Consider the following 16346-nt stretch of genomic DNA (forward strand, 5'->3'; position numbering starts at 1 on the left):
ACATATGTTGCCATCCAAGCAACGTTACAATGGACGCCCCTGCTTATTTCAGCAAGACAATGCCAAGCCACGTGTTACATCAACGTGGCTTCATAGTAAAAGAGTGCGGGTACTAGACTGGCCTGCCTGGAGTCCAGACCTATCTCCCATTGAAAATGTGTGGCGCATTATGAAGCCTAAAATACCACAACGGAGACCCCCGGACTGTTGAACAACTTAAGCTGTACATCAAGCTAGAATGGGAAAGAATTCCACCTGAGAAGCTTTAAAAATGTGTCTCCTCAGTTCCCAAACGTTTACTGAGTGTTGTTAAAAGGAAAGGCCATGTAACAGTGGTGAACATGCCCTTTCCCAACTACTTTGGCACGTGCTGCAGCTATGAAATTCTAAGTTAATTATTATTTGCAAAAAAAAATAAAGTTTATGAGTTTGAACATCAAATATCTTGTCTTTGTAGTGCATTTAATTGAATATTGGTTGAAAAGGATTTGAAAATCATTGTATTCCATTTACATTTACATCCAACACAATTTCCCAACTCATATGGAAACAAGGTTTGTATTATAACCTTGCTGCATTGAGCTTTATATTGTTTCCAAAGTGTGCAAACTTTTACTAAAATATCAACTTTTGTCGAGGCTGGAATCCATGACTCATGTTTACATTGTTTCTTATGGAGAAATTGTTTTCAATACATAAACATTCCTATTTATAAACACTGTTTAGGAAACAACTGAGGTAGTAAATCAAGGTTCTGCAGTACACAGAAATGAAATGCATTTGTTGTACACGACCACAATATATCCCATTCTTAAGGCTAAATGTTGATGGAACTCTACATGTAACTGTTGGTTATAGTTCCAAACAAATTGACTGGAAAGCAAATAAAGCTGGGACCAAAACTGACGGTGAGTCTAAGTTACATTAGGTTCTGTATCACTACGTGAATATATACCTGAGTCCTGGATGTACTGGAACTGTCCTGTCCGCAGGTCATCAGAGCTGTGTTCTGAGCGAGAACATAGAGTGCCTGGAGAGGGTGGTGGCTGGGTCTGGCAGGATTTGGCTTTGGGGACATTGTCAACCGTGTCCCCTCTATGGGTAGTGTAATATGCTCTTAGATGCTCCTCAACCAGCTTCAGGCAATTCAAGTGTTCTTGTCCCCAAAACACCTGTCAAGTTGAATGCAGAAGACAAACGGTTTCATTTTAAGGAAGAATGGAAGCATAGAGTTAAATTATGAAACGTCAACTTACAGAAAAGAACAGTATGAGATAGGGCGGCACGATTAATCGACATTAAGGTTTCAATTAGTGCGATTACGTAACCGTAAGAGGCAAAGGTGTTTTTTTGTGTATTTTTTTCACTGTCACCGACATTTGAGAGCCATGATCACCAATCAGAATTATTGAGCTTCACATTTGTCTCTTGCTTCAAACAGGGAGAAACACAGCTTATTCTGCGCATTGCTCTCAGCACCTGAGCGTGTTTATTTAACAATAAAATTAACAAAACGCAGTGAGCCCTCTTTTTAGTCATACACAATCTTTGTCTTGGTGGGCGGAGACTAGAGCGGGGCACGAGCTTACACACACAGGAAGCAGAGACAGCCTCCCTAACTGCTACTCGCCACAAAGTAACAAAAAATATGAGTAAAAAAATATATGATTACAAAGCCAAATGTCCCGATTTCATCTTCAATTTGGATGGCAATATGAGCCCATCAACATGAGCATTTAGCGAGAATGTCGTGATCCCATAATGGCAATGAACAAAAAGACAACATCTGACCAAGTTTATCAAACGAAAAAAATGCAATTTAAGAAGTTTAATATTTATTAATTTAATTAATTTATAAACCCATTTTATTTTTTGGTTGTTTATTTAGGGTAAAGTTATTTACCTTTAAACCACAGTACCATTGTAAATAATTCTACAGTAATGGAAAGTGTAATATGTATATGTAGATGTAATGTATACACCGTATTTTTCGGAGTATAAGTCGCACCGGAGTATAAGTCGCACCTGCCGAAAATGCATAATGAAGGAAACAAACATATATAAGTTGCATTTTTTGGGGAAATTTATTTGATAAAACCCAACACCAAGAATAGACATTTGAAAGGCAATTTAAAATAAATAAAGAATAGTGAACAACAGGCTGAATAAGTGTACGTTATATGATGCATAAATAACCAACTGAGAACGTGCCTGGTATGTTAACGTAACATTTTATGGTAAGAGTCATTCAAATAACTATAACATATAGAACATGCTATACGTTTACCAAACAATCTGTCACTCCTAATCGCTAAATCCCATGAAATCTTATACGTCTAGTCTCTTACGTGAATGAGCTAAATAATATCATTTGATATTTTACGCTAATGTGTTAATAATTTCACACATAAGTCGCTCCTGAGTATAAGTCGCACCCCCGGCCAAACTATGAAAAAAAACTGCGACTTATAGTCCGAAAAATACGGTTCTTTTAAATGGTTATTTGCATTGTTATACATTATGATTACATTACATTATAAACACTGACATTTTTTTTATCAATGATTTATTCAGTTTAAAAACATTAAATAGAAAAAAGCTCTGAGTCTATATGCAGAAAGCTAACTATTTTTTAAATTAAATTATTGCAGATTGTTCTAATGTATGGTACTTTGAGACAAGTATATGTTGATTGACAGTGTAAAGATAACATGTCTTCCTTCACTCGATATTTTCGGAGTTTTATACATTTTTATGTCCATCCATCCATCCATCCATCTTCTTCCGCTTATCCGAGGTCGGGTCGCGGGGGCAGCAGCCTAAGCACGGAAGCCCAGACTTCCCTCTCCCCAGCCACTTCGTCCAGCTCCTCCCGGGGGATCCCGAGGCGTTCCCAGGACAGCCGGGAGACATAGTCTTCCCAACGTGTCCTGGGTCTTCCCCGTGGCCTCCTACCGGTCGGACGTGCCCTAAACACCTCCCGAAGGAGGCGTTCGGGTGGCATCCTGACCAGATGCCCAAACCACCTCATCTGGCTCCTCTCGATGTGGAGGAGCAGCGGCTTTACTTTGAGCTCCCCCCGGATGACAGAGCTTCTCACCCTATCTCTAAGGGAGAGCCCCGCCACCCGGCGGAGGAAACTCATTTCGGCCGCTTGTACCCGTGATCTTGTCCTTTCGGTCATGACCCAAAGCTCATGACCATAGGTGAGGATGGGAACGTAGATCGACCGGTAAATCGAGAGCTTTGCCTTCTGGCTCAGCTCCTTCTTCACCACAACAGATAGATACAGCGTCCGCATTACTGAAGACGCCGCACCGATCCGCCTGTCGATCTCACGATCCACTCTTCCCTCACTCGTGAACAAGACTCCGAGGTACTTGAACTCCTCCACTTGGGGCAAGATCTCCTCCCCAACCCGGAGATGGCACTCCACCCTTTTCCGGGAGAGAACCATGGACTCGGATTTGGAGGTGCTGATTCCCATCCCGGTCGCTTCACACTCGGCTGCGAACCGATCCAGTGAGAGCTGAAGATCTTGGCCAGATGAAGCCATCAGGACCACATCATCTGCAAAAAGCAGAGACCTAATCCTGCAGACACCAAACCAGATACCCTCAACGCCCTGACTGCGCCTAGAAATTCTGTCCATAAAGGTTATGAACAGAATCGGTGACAATGGGCAGCCCTGGCGGAGTCCAACCCTCACTGGAAACGGGTCCGACTTACTGCCGGCAATGCGGACCAACATTTTTATGTATAAAAGAAGAAAAAAAACGCAAATCGAATTGCAATCGCAATTTTGGAGAGAAAAATAAAATAAATGTTTTATGCATCATGCAGCCCTAGTGTGATGTGTTGGGAAATGTAAGAACAGAAAACAGAAGAAAAATCCAACACAGTGACTAAGAATCACGACTAATATGTGAATTCTGACAACAATAATTCAACATTATCTTCCAAAACAAGGGGAGAAACCGCTGCATGAGTCATTGCTTTACATCATCAATAATGCTACCCAAACAACCAAGCATCCTCCTGTCACGGCGTTCCCCTTCCCACACGCCATCGAATTGTGTCTGCTGTGATCTGGATAAAGAACCAGGAATTTCTGAGTCAAAAGTGTTTCACACATGGAGCTGCCTGCCTGCTTGCTACTCACTAATGCACTAGAGCGGGTTTATGACTAAACAGGAAAATTCAGGGAGTTTCAGGCATTTGGAAAGAGAAAAAAAGATGAAGGAATCGGAAGGAATTCCAGTGGTTTTTGTATAGCACTTGATTAAAACACCATAAACGGCGATATTTGCAAAGTAAAACAAGCGCTTTTGTATTAGGGGATCCACTGAAAATTATCGCTCTGAAGTAGTAAAATGGAACAACGCCTAGTAATAATGCAATCAGTTATTGAAATTGAAACAGGGAATTTTCAACAGGGAACATTATTCATCTTTCTGTTGCTGCATATCAAATGTCACCCTGCTTAAATGTAGCCGTATAATATTCCACGACTCAAAGTCACATACTGTTGTCGTTTTGCAATCAATCCATAATCCTTACTAAAGACTATAGCCAAGTTACCCTGTGAATGTCAAATAAATATATGTAAGATAAGAACAAATTAATGAACACAACTGTAACTTGTAGTTAATGACTGGTGCATTAAATCCATGGGTATTCAGACCTGCAGCAGGCCTCCTTTCAGGTCCAGCAGCAGTTTAGGGGCACCAGGCTCAGGTCCAGGACTGCCACTGTGCCGACACCACCGAGCCTCCAGTGAGCTACTGCAGGAAAAAGGCCCCAGTAGGACATGGCTTTGCTCCTTCAGTCCAGTTCTTACCAGCACATCTTGCAGCTCCAACTGCACAGAAGCGGATTGAACTGCATCTGGGAGAGCAGGAAAAGTGACAAGAAATTATGCAAGGTTACGCAACACATTTCAAAACATTGGACAATGACAATGGAAAATGTTAGGTCAGTGATACTGCAACAGTGTCCACATACATATCATATTCAACTTTAAAATTAGGGCTGTCAAATTATTATTTTTTAATCAGATTAATTACATTTTGGAATTTGGATTAATCATGATTAACCACAAGGCAAGGCAGCTTTATTTGCATAGCACTTTTCATACACAAGGCAGACTCAAAGTGCTTCACAGACAACAAAGTGAAATGAAAGAAAATAAAAGCAAAATTAAAATGCCATCCATCCATCCATCTTCTTCCGCTTATCCGAGGTCGGGTCGCGGGGGCAGCAGCCTAAGCAGGGAAGCCCAGACTTCCCTCTCCCCAGCCACTTCGTCCAGCTCTTCCTGTGGGACCCCGAGGCGTTCCCAGGCCAGCCGGGAGACATAATCTTCCCAACGTGTCCTGGGTCTTCCTCGCGGCCTCCTACCGGTCGGACGTGCCCTAAACACCTCCCTAGGGAGGCGTTCGGGTGGCATCCTGACCAGATGCCCGAACCACCTCATCTGGCTCCTCTCGATGTGGAGGAGCAGAGGCTTTACTTTGAGCTCCCCCCGGATGGCAGAGCTTCTCACCCTATCTCTAAGGGAGAGCCCCGCCACCCGGCGGAGGAAACTCATTTCGGCCGCTTGTACCCGTGATCTTGTCCTTTCGGTCATAACCCAAAGCTCATGACCATAGGTGAGGATGGGAACGTAGATCGACCGGTAAATTGAGAGCTTTGCCTTCCGGCTCAGCTCCTTCTTCACCACAACAGATCGATACAGCGTCCGCATTACTGAAGACGCCGCACCGATCCGCCTGTCGATCTCACGATCCACTCTTCCCTCACTCGTGAACAAGACTCCGAGGTACTTAAACTCCTCCACTTGGGGCAAGATCTCCTCCCCAACCCGGAGATGGCACTCCACCCTTTTCCGGGCGAGAACCATGGACTCGGACTTGGAGGTGCTGATTCTCATCCCAGTCGCTTCACACTCGGCTGCGAACCGATCCAGTGAGAGCTGAAGATCCTGGCCAGATGAAGCCATCAGGACCACATCATCTGCAAAAAGCAGAGACCTAATCCTGCAGCCACCAAACCAGATCCCCTCAACGCCTTGACTGCGCCTAGAAATTCTGTCTAGGCGCAGTCAGAGAAAATAAAATAAATTAAAATGCAGACAATAAAAATAAAAACAGTGCGGACGTTAAAAGTTAAAAGATTTAGCTGAAAGCTAAGGTGAACATAAAAGTTTTCAGTCTAGTTTTAAAAGTAGTCAGAGTTGGGGAAAGTCTGACATCTTCAGGAAGTTTATTCCAGCTATTTGTTGCATAGTGACTGAATGATGCCTTCCCTTGATTTGAGTTTACCCTGGGAACCGCTAACAGGGGATTATTTGCTTGTATAATTAAAATTAGATTGAGAAAAGACCCCGATATGTGTATACAAATGCAATTTTATTGACAGATGTCATCCAGGAACATCCATCCATCCATTTTCTACCGCTTATTCCCTTCGGGGTCGCGGGAGGCGCTGGAGCCAATCTGAGCTACAATCGAGCGGAAGGTGGGGTACACACTGGACAAGTCGCCATCTCATCGCAGGGCCAACACAGATAGACAGACAACATTCACACACTAGGGCAAATTTAGTGTTGCCAATCAACCTATCCCCAGGTGCATGTCTTTGGAGGTGGGAGGAAGCTGGAGTACCCGGAAGGAACCCACGCAGTCACGGGGAGAACATGCAAACTCCACACAGAAAGATCCCGAGCCCGGGATTGAACTCAGGACTACTCAGGACCTTCGTATTGTGAGGCAGATGCACTAACCCCTCTTCCACCGTGCTGCCCTGAATGTATGTCATTTAACAATGTTATCTAAAGTTCTTTCAGGCTGTATTTTAGAGTGGTTAAATGGTTACTTGTCCATTTTCCTGTGACGTCACATAGTGAAGCCAACACAAACAAACATGGCGGAAAGAACAGCAAGGGAAAGCGACATTAGCTCGGATTCAGACTCGGATTTCAGCGGCTTAAGCGATTCAACAGATTACGAATGTATTGAAACGGATGGTTGTAGTGTGGAGGCAGGTAGCGAAAACGAAATTGAAGAAGAAACTGAAGCTATTGAGCCATATCGGTTTGAACCGTATGCAAGTGAAACCGACGAAAACGACACGACAGCCAGCGACACGGGAGAAAGCGAGGACGAATTCGGCGATCGCCTTCTAACCAACGATTGGTATGTGTTTGTTTGGCATTAAAGGAAACTAACAACTATGAACTATGTTTACAGCATATGAAATACATTTGGCAACAACATGCACTTTGAGAGTGCAGACAGCCCAATTTTCATCAATTAATATATTCCGTAGACATACCCTCATCCGCGCTCTTTTCCTGAAAGCTGATCTGTCCAGTTTTGGAGTTGATGTCAGCAGGCCAGGGAAGCTAGGGTCGATAGGGGGTTTAGCTCGCTCGTCTGCGGGAACAAACTGCCGCCATTGCTTGCCGTGCTACCGAGGCCCTTTGTCCCTGAATTGCTCACACACTCCGGCAGATTCAATGGGGGTCTGGCGGCAGATTTCTTTGACTTTATCGTTGGAAATGCATCTGCTTTGAGTGTCGCAGGATATCCACACATTCTTGCCATCTCTGTCGTAGCATAGCTTTCGTCGGTAAAGTGTCCAATTTCTTGCCACTTTCCCATCTTTGGGCCACTGGTGCAACTTGAATCCGTCCCTGTTCGTGTTGTTACACCCTCCGACAACACACCGACGAGGCATGTCGTCTCCAAAGTACGGAAAACAGTTGAAAAAACGGAAAATAACAGCGCTGATTTGACTCGGTGTTTGAGAAAATGGCGGATTGCTTCCCGATGTGACGCCACGTTGTGACGTCATCGCTCCGAGAGCGAATATCAGAAAGGCGTTTCATTCGCCAAAATTCACCCATTTAGAGTTCGGAAATCGGTTAAAAAAATATATGGTATTTTTTCTGCAACATCAAGGTATATATTGACGCTTACATAGGTCTGGTGATAATGTTCCCCTTTAAGGTCTCTTGGTCTCTTATGCAAATTGGCCACCCACGTTCTCTCTACACGCCAACGTCATCAAAAATAAGAGTATCCTTACTGATGTTATGTTATGTCCCATGTAATGTATCCCATAGGTATTGTGCGTCTATTAAAACGATATGGATAACATTCGAATGTGGAACATATGATTTCAACTATAATTGATTCTTATGGGAACATTTGTAATACAATTTCAACAAATTGGAGGTCGACCAGCACCCTGAAATGGATCGTGGTTGTTTTTACCTGATACTGAGATGTGATCTCAATACCACTGGTGTGTAAAAATCCGGCCCGGCTGTAAACCATCATGTTTAAACAGAGCGAGGCTGACAGAAAAACATGGTAAGATCCACACTGAGAAGCCAAACACCCACTCATCCTGAAAGAAGCAAACATAGCAGGAGCCACCACAATAAGACAGCACTCTCTGTCCTTTCCATTTAATCGCAGATGGGTCATTAATTGTGGTCACATGCTTCCAGAAGTTGGCCTTCTAGTTCCCATAAATCAGCAGACTCCAACCTCATCTAGTAGTTGCTAACATGGCAGGGCTGAGCTGGTCAGGTCAGTCACGGCAACAGCAGCAGCCCATTTTCAAACCTCAGACCAGAATGACTAATATTGCCCTGTGAAGTGGCCTCCAGTGAGTCTGAAAAAGCAGAAAAGTGGAGCACCTACAACCCTCATTGCCATTGTTTTGCACTTATGCAGCTAACATTGTGAACATTTGAAAATATATATTTCATCTTTCAACATTAGTGAGCCACAGAGGATATCCGCATAGTCGCAATCCAACAAATATGCAGATTTTTAGTAAAAAAAAGTGTTGTATTTTCTTCGACAGAAAATACACTTCATTCACCCTAAGATGGTAATGTGACGTCTAGGCCTGCAAGGATTGATCAATTAAATCAGTTAATTAAATTAGAAAAAAGTTTTTATTTATATTCTGCTACTTCAAGTTAAAGTTAAAGTACCAATGATTGTCACACACACACTAGGTGTGATGAAATTTGTCCTCTGCATTCGACCCATCCCCTTGATCACCACCTGGGAGGTGAGGGGAGCAGTGGGCAGCAGCCGCGCCGCGCCCGGGAGTCATTTTTGGTGATTTAACCCCCAATTCCAACCCTTGATGCTGCGTGTAGGAGCCTAAATGCTGTTTAAGTTCATTTACATTTTTATGGAAGGTGCTTTTTGTTTATTCAGCCAAAATGGGACTATTTGCTTTATTTGCATGCTTAGAATAATCATAAGGTACACTTTATTTGTAATTATCACATTTGTCTAAATAATTTGATGATGTAACTGTTTGATTGCATATATGGCGGAAGGATCTGTGTGGTAGGTGGGTTTTTGGACACAGTGCATTATGGGTAATGGCAGTCAGGTGCGGGGGAATTGAGCCACACAGTTTTTTGACCTCACTCTTACTTTTTCTTACTCTTACTTTTCCTAACTCGTTCTTGCTGTAACAAACTCGCTTTATTTTACCATTCATTTGTTCCCACATCGTTATTGTTTTACATTTTATTAAGTAAACGATACAAAACGAAGAGGAGCGTCTGGAGTTTTGTTTGTTGTTGCCGCAGCAAGCGGAGCAGGAGAAAGTAGAGGAGCGTCAAGCTAAAGGCTTCATTAGGAATCTACACTGAGTGCCAAGCAGGGAGGTAATGGGTCCCATTTTTATAGTCTTTGGTATGACTCGGCCGGGGTTTGAACTCACAACCAACGATCCCTCTAAGGTGCGCGCCTGTGCAATTGCGCACTGCTCAAGCATCCTCTGCGCACGGCAAATCTATGCCACGCACAAAATCAAATAAAAAAATAAGCGCATAACAATTTTCGACACACGGACACGACAGAGAAAACAGTTTTCGTCATCATTGTTCAAATATTGTAACGTCTGTCGAGACGCTTGGAAGACATGCATTCCATCCATCACTTTACCGAGCAAAACTCTTTATTGTCGGCCATAAACACATCACCAAAACATTAGTAAAGAAAATTATATCTAGCAAAAGTGGTCATTTTCTGCAGTACAAACCAGACCAAAAGCAACTTTGTTATATCAACAGCAGCCGCTCGCTCTTTCTCACTTGCGCCAACACATGCACATATGGCACTTAGCCAGTGATGCGTTTACAGCCACACAAAAAGTCGGACAACTCCAACACCACACACAAAGTGTCATTCCAGGTCGTCACACTATGATTTACCAATCAAATGTGTGCTTATTCTAGTGTCATTTATTAGAAATCTTAATTTATAAATATTAATCATGAAATGCTGTTAGTATATTAAATAAATACTAATAAAAATATATTTTTTTACAAACAAGAAGTTGCAGGAATGTACACGTGATCCCCTGCTTACACCTCATTGTGCAACATGTGAATGTTTTAATGGGAACTAAATGCAATGTCTGAAAGGGGTACAAACTATTTCCAAAGCAGGACCTCCACCCAGACAAACAATACAAGTATCAGTCATGAAAAACAATACTTTTTGTTATTGTCATTGTAAGTGGGGCTAAACACTTAAATTAGAAATGGAAATGACTGCTGTCATTTGATTATAATAATAAGAGAATGTTGTCTATCTGTGTTGGCCCGGCGATGAGGTGGGGACTTGTCCAGGGTGTACCCCGCCTTCTGCCCGATTGCAGCTGAGATAGGCTCCAGCGACCCCGAAAGAGACAAGCGGTAGAAATTGGATGGATGGATGGAGATTGAACTTGTTATTTAGTCAGGTTTGGGACAGGTGTGCGGCTGGTGTAGCCACAGTGTGCACGTCTGATGTTGCTCACATGGGCTCCACTGAATGCTCAGGGAGTTTTTGCGTTTGCTCACACACATGAAAAATTAGAGGGAACATTGCTCACAATCTACCAATCTCAGGGCAGACACTCTAACCACTAGGCCACAGAGTAGATTAATTAACAATTAATTGTTAATGAGTGTAACTAATAAAAAAAACTTAAAATCTGAAACAATGGAGGACATAGTTTTTCTCATGGCAGCTGCAATAGAGTTCACATGTGGGCTGTGATCTGTGTGGTGGAAAATAAAACATTCCATTCAATAATGCATACATCTTAAAAGTATATTTTGAATGTTGATGATGTGCTTTTATTAGAAAACTAATCAATATATAATGCTGTATACAATAATAGATTACTCAATTACTAAAATGATCAAAAGCTGCAGGCCTCGTGAAGTAAGTGCAAGATGGCGGCACCTTGCAAGGCAACAAAAGCATGGGGCGGTGTCACTACACCAGTGTTTTTCAACCTTTTTTGAGCCAAGGCACACTTTTTACGTTGAAAAAATGCGGAGGCACACCAACAGCTGAAATCGTAAAAAAACGAAACTCTGTCGAGAGTAAAAAGTCGTTGTCGCAATTGTTGGATATGACTTTAAACCATAACCAAGCATGCATCAATATAGCTCTTGTCTCAAAGTAGGTGTACTGTCACCACCTGTCACATCACGCCCTGACTTATTTGGACTTGTTTGCTGTTTTCTTGTGTGTAGTGTTTTAGTTCTTGTCTTGCGCTCCTAATTTGGTGGCTTTTTCTCTTTTTTTTGGTATTTTCCTGTAGCAGTTTCATGTCTTCCTTTGAGCGCATCTACTTTGTTTTAGCAATCAAGAATATTTATGTTATATTTATCCTTCTTTGTGGGGACATTGTTGATTGTCATGTCATGTTCGGTTGTACATTGTCTTTGCTCCACAGTAAGTCTTTGCTGTCGTCCAGCATTCTGTTTTTGTTTACTTTGTCACCAGTTCAGTTTTAGTTTCGTTCTGCAAAGCCTTCTCTAAGATTCAATGCCTTTTCTTAGGGCCACTCACCTTTTGTTTGTTTTTGGTTTAAGCATTAGACACCTTTTTACCTGCACACTGCCTCCCGCTGTTTCCGACATCTACAAAACAATTAGCTACCTGCTGCCACCTACTGATATGGAAGAGTATTACACTGTTACTCTGCCGAGCTCTAGACAGCACCGACACTCAACAACACATAATTTGCCGACTATAATTACTGGTTTGCAAAAAATATTTTTAACCCAAATAGGTGAAATTAGATAATCTCCCACGGTGACGGCACACCAGACTGTATCTCAGTGGTTGAAAAACACTGCACTACACCATCGCTCCACGCATGTGCAAAAGCTATATGTCTTTCTTTCTTGCTATTTTTTTATGAAGGCACTGCTGCGAAGTCACGTGCTGCGATATTTCAATGTTTTGTATAAAAAGAAAAGCTTACATTGTAGGAAAAAAGAACAATAATATGAAAATCAACAATGAGTAGCTTAAAAAAAAAAAATCAGGGACGATATCGATTCCTTTCACTCTGCTGTCTTTGCAATGAATGACGCAATCAAATTCTCAAGAGTCATTTTTCACTAAATGTACATTTTTGAACTTAACTATCACAGGATAATATCACAGGATAACAAAAAGGAGACTTTACAATTGGCAGTATTGTGAATTGATGCATGTCATTTAAGGCTGCCGAGCAGATCGTTTGGGTTTCAGTACGGATCCGTAGGCCTTAGAAAGAAATACTATATTCTTAAATAATGCTTGTTTTTAATGAAATGTTTAACATTACATTGTTATTGAAATAAAGATCGCTTTAAAAAAAACAAGAATCATGGTAGCAGTGAAGGCGTGCTTGAATGAACTGCCGTAAAACATGTTGACAAAAAGTGACGTAGTCTTAACAATTAACATTCATTATCACGCACAAAAGTACTAAAAATTGGTACCGCCATTGATTTCCAGGTACCGGAAATAAGTATTGGTTCAAATGTGAAAGGTACCCATCCCTAGTCTCAATTACTTGCATTGATTTCCTATTGCCTGCGAATAGCAAATAAGTACTATACTTGTGCAACTGATACAAACCCAGTTTCCATATGAGTTGGGAAATTGTGTTAGATGTAAATATAAACGGAATACAATGATTTGCAAATAATTTTCAACCCATATTCAGTTGAATATGCTACAAAGACAACATATTTGATGTTCAAACTGATAATTTTTTTGCAAATAATCATGAACTTTAGAATTTGATGCCAGCAACACGTGACAAAGAAGTTGGGAAAGGTGGCAATAAATACTGATAAAGTTGAGGAATGCTCATCAAACACTTATTTGGAACGTCCCACAGGTGAACAGGCAAATTGGGAACAGGTGGGTGCCATGATTGGGTATAAAAGTAGATTCCATGAAATGCTCAGTCATTCACAAACAAGGATGGGGCGAGGGTCACCACTTTGTCAACAAATGCGTGAGCAAATTGTTGAACAGTTTAAGAAAAACCTTTCTCAACCAGCTATTGCAAGGAATTTAGGGATTTCACCATCTACGGTCCGTAATATCATCAAAGGGTTCAGAGAATCTGGAGAACTCACTGCACGTAAGCAGCTAAGCCCGTGACCTTCGATCCCTCAAGTTGTACTGCATCAACAAGCGACATCAGTGAGTAAAGGATATCACCACATGGGCTCAGGAACACTTCAGAAACCCACTGTCAGTAACTACAGTTGGTCGCTACATCTGTAAGTGCAAGTTAAAACTTTCCTATGCAAGGCGAAAACCGTTGAACAACACCCAGAAACGTGTTGTTAAAAGGAAAGGCCATGTAACACAGTGGTGAACATGCTCTTTCCCAACTACTTTGGCACGTGTTGCAGCCATGAAATTCTAAATTAATTATTTGCAAAAAAAAAAAAGTTTATGAGTTTGAACATCAAATATCTTGTCTTTGTAGTGCATTCAATTGATGGGTTGAAAAGGATTTGCAAATCATTGTATTCCGTTTATATTTACATCTAACACAATTTCCCAACTCATATGGAAACGGGGTTTGTATAAACATCAATAGATTTTTTTTATCGACTTAAACAAAAAAGCCTACCATTAACATACTACACATGTAGCTGAGTACAGGTAGGATTGTTATCAGTGTTCCATTTAGAATGTAAAATACATGATTAGACAGACTAAACACTTGCCCCAATCGATAATGAAGCAAATAATGTTCTAAAAAAATCACTGCAATTTGAAAAAGTTCCAGTGGGTTCATTCGGGGTAAAGTAGGATAGGTGAAGTTTGAAGGAAAGATGGAACGCAAGTGAGTGGAACAGGAGCTGATAGGAGACAAATGGATGTCAACATGCACAGAGGGAAAGGGTGTGAAAGATATGAAATGATGAATAAATGACACATCTTTCCAGAGTCGGTAAACTGAGTGAAGTTATACTCAATCATCACACAACACAACAGGAGTGTTGCAATAAAAGAGGGATTTTTCTTTTCATACTGGGATGAGTCATGTGTCCAGGAAAAATATGATGTCGATACAAGCTGGCAGTTTACCTGCTTGTGTTTTCTCCTGTTGTGGCGCACAGAGCTCGCTGATTTATCAAATTGGTTTATTTTCATGGTGAGGATTTATTTGACAGCCCAAGGAAACTCCCAAACATGGTTTAAATGTTGAACGGTGGTCTTTCATTCCTATGTGAGTGGGAGACACAAACCCAGACACACACTAATACACAGAATTATGAGTATATCAAACCCTTGCATATGGTATATAGTATAAGTTCTCATGCACACACACACTCAAGCTCCGAAACAATGTGCAATCAAAGCATTCTGACTCCCTCACCATGCGTCATTTACAGCCTACTTGACCACAGCATCTGGGAGTTTAAGCCAGAAGCAGCAGCAGCAACAACAGCAGCTCTCAATAATTACTTTAATTTGGAATGATTTTAATGAGGGGGAATCAAACTCATTTATCATCCCCTTTTTTTCCCCATCCAGTCAAGTGAGACTCCCATTTGTCAACCCCCTCACCATGCGTGTCGAAGCTCTCTCTGTGCGACCATAATACCAGTAAGTCATCCCCGAAGATGTATCAGCAGACAGTCAAAGTGCAGGACAAAAGAGCAGAAACGATATTTTGTACAATAAAAATACAGGAGTAACATGTTTATCTTCAAATAGACTTGCACACATCTCAGAAACCAAACTAATCCCTTTGAATGATGCTCAGATATTTTTAGAGACACACATGCAAATGCATGTTGCTCATAAGTTCAATGGTAACCTTGACAGGGTCTTGCAGATGTACATCAGCAGGATGCATTCCGGCACACTTTGGTCAATGCACTCTGCTAATTATGCGCAGCAATGCAACTTGTCCAATGCCTGCAACTTCCAAACACTTTTTGGCCAATCAAATTTGTCTCAGAGTGGCGCTCAAACACATATGTCAGCTGTCTAATCAAGACTTATGTTTGTTTCTTGTATAGACGAAGCAGAGCAAACAACACATTTGCCATCCTCCCATATAAAGTCCTGGTCAAAAGTTTATATACACTTGTAAAGAAGATAATGTCAAGGCTGTCTCGAGTTTCCAATCATTTCTACATCTCTTATTTTTTTGTGATAGAGTGATTAACATCACATGGACAAAGATAAGACCTTCTGGAGGAAAATTCTGTGGTTAGATGAAACAAAAATTGAGCTGTTTGGCCACAATACCCAGCAATATGTTTGGAGGAGAAAAGGTGAGGCCTTTAATCCCAGGAACACCATAACTACCATTGAGCATGGTGGTGGTAGTATTATGCTCTGGGCCTGTTTTGCAGCCAATGCAACTGGTTCTTTACAGAGAGTAATGGGACAATGAAAAATGAGTATTACCTCCAAATTTTTCAGGACAACCTAAAATCATCAGCCCGGAGGTTGTGTCTTGGGCGCAGTTGGGTGTTCCAACAGGACCATGACCCCAAATATCAAATTAAATCAAATCAACTTTATTTATAAAGCACATTTAAAAATGTACCACAGGGGTAGCCAAAGTGCTGTACAATGGGCAGGTTAAAAGATAACACAAAAGAACCGAGCAAGCACAACACAACACAAACAGAGCACGATAAAAAATAAATAAATAAATAAAACCAAAAACAGGTTCACAGCAGGTGCATTGTGGAACGCCATAGCAAGATGGAGATCACTCAGTGTTAAAAGCCATGGAATAAAAGTGTGTTTTTAAGAGCGATTTAAAAACAGGAAGAGAGGAGGCCTGTTTAACACTCAAAGGCAAGTCGTTCCAGAGCTTGGGAGCAGCATTGGCGAAAGCTCTGTCACCTCTAAGCTTCAGCCTTGTGTCAGGGACCGTCAATAGCAGCTGATCGGCTGATCTTAGGGATCAGGGTGGGCAGTAAGGCTGAATGAAGGAGGTCGGAGAAATATGTTGGAGCGACGTTGTTTAGACATTTAAAA

The 16346-nt window shown here is 41.6% G+C and overlaps 1 protein-coding gene across 4 annotated transcripts in view; it reads right to left on the minus strand.

Annotated features, from left to right (window-relative positions):
- LOC133595948 (intermembrane lipid transfer protein VPS13B-like) overlaps positions 1-16346 on the minus strand; it is a 672020-nt gene that overhangs the window by 208765 nt on the left and 446909 nt on the right. For all 4 annotated transcript variants that reach the window (XM_061948790.2, XM_061948782.2, XM_061948793.2 and 1 more), the window contains exons 39-40: positions 4685-4887; positions 956-1172 (exon numbers count right to left, since the gene is read on the minus strand). In XM_061948790.2, the coding sequence (XP_061804774.2) occupies positions 956-1172; positions 4685-4887 (420 nt within the window). The remainder of the gene's footprint in view (positions 1-955; positions 1173-4684; positions 4888-16346) is intronic.

This window comes from Nerophis lumbriciformis, linkage group LG04 (genome assembly GCF_033978685.3).
Source record: "Nerophis lumbriciformis linkage group LG04, RoL_Nlum_v2.1, whole genome shotgun sequence".
Classification (NCBI taxonomy): domain Eukaryota; kingdom Metazoa; phylum Chordata; class Actinopteri; order Syngnathiformes; family Syngnathidae; genus Nerophis; species Nerophis lumbriciformis.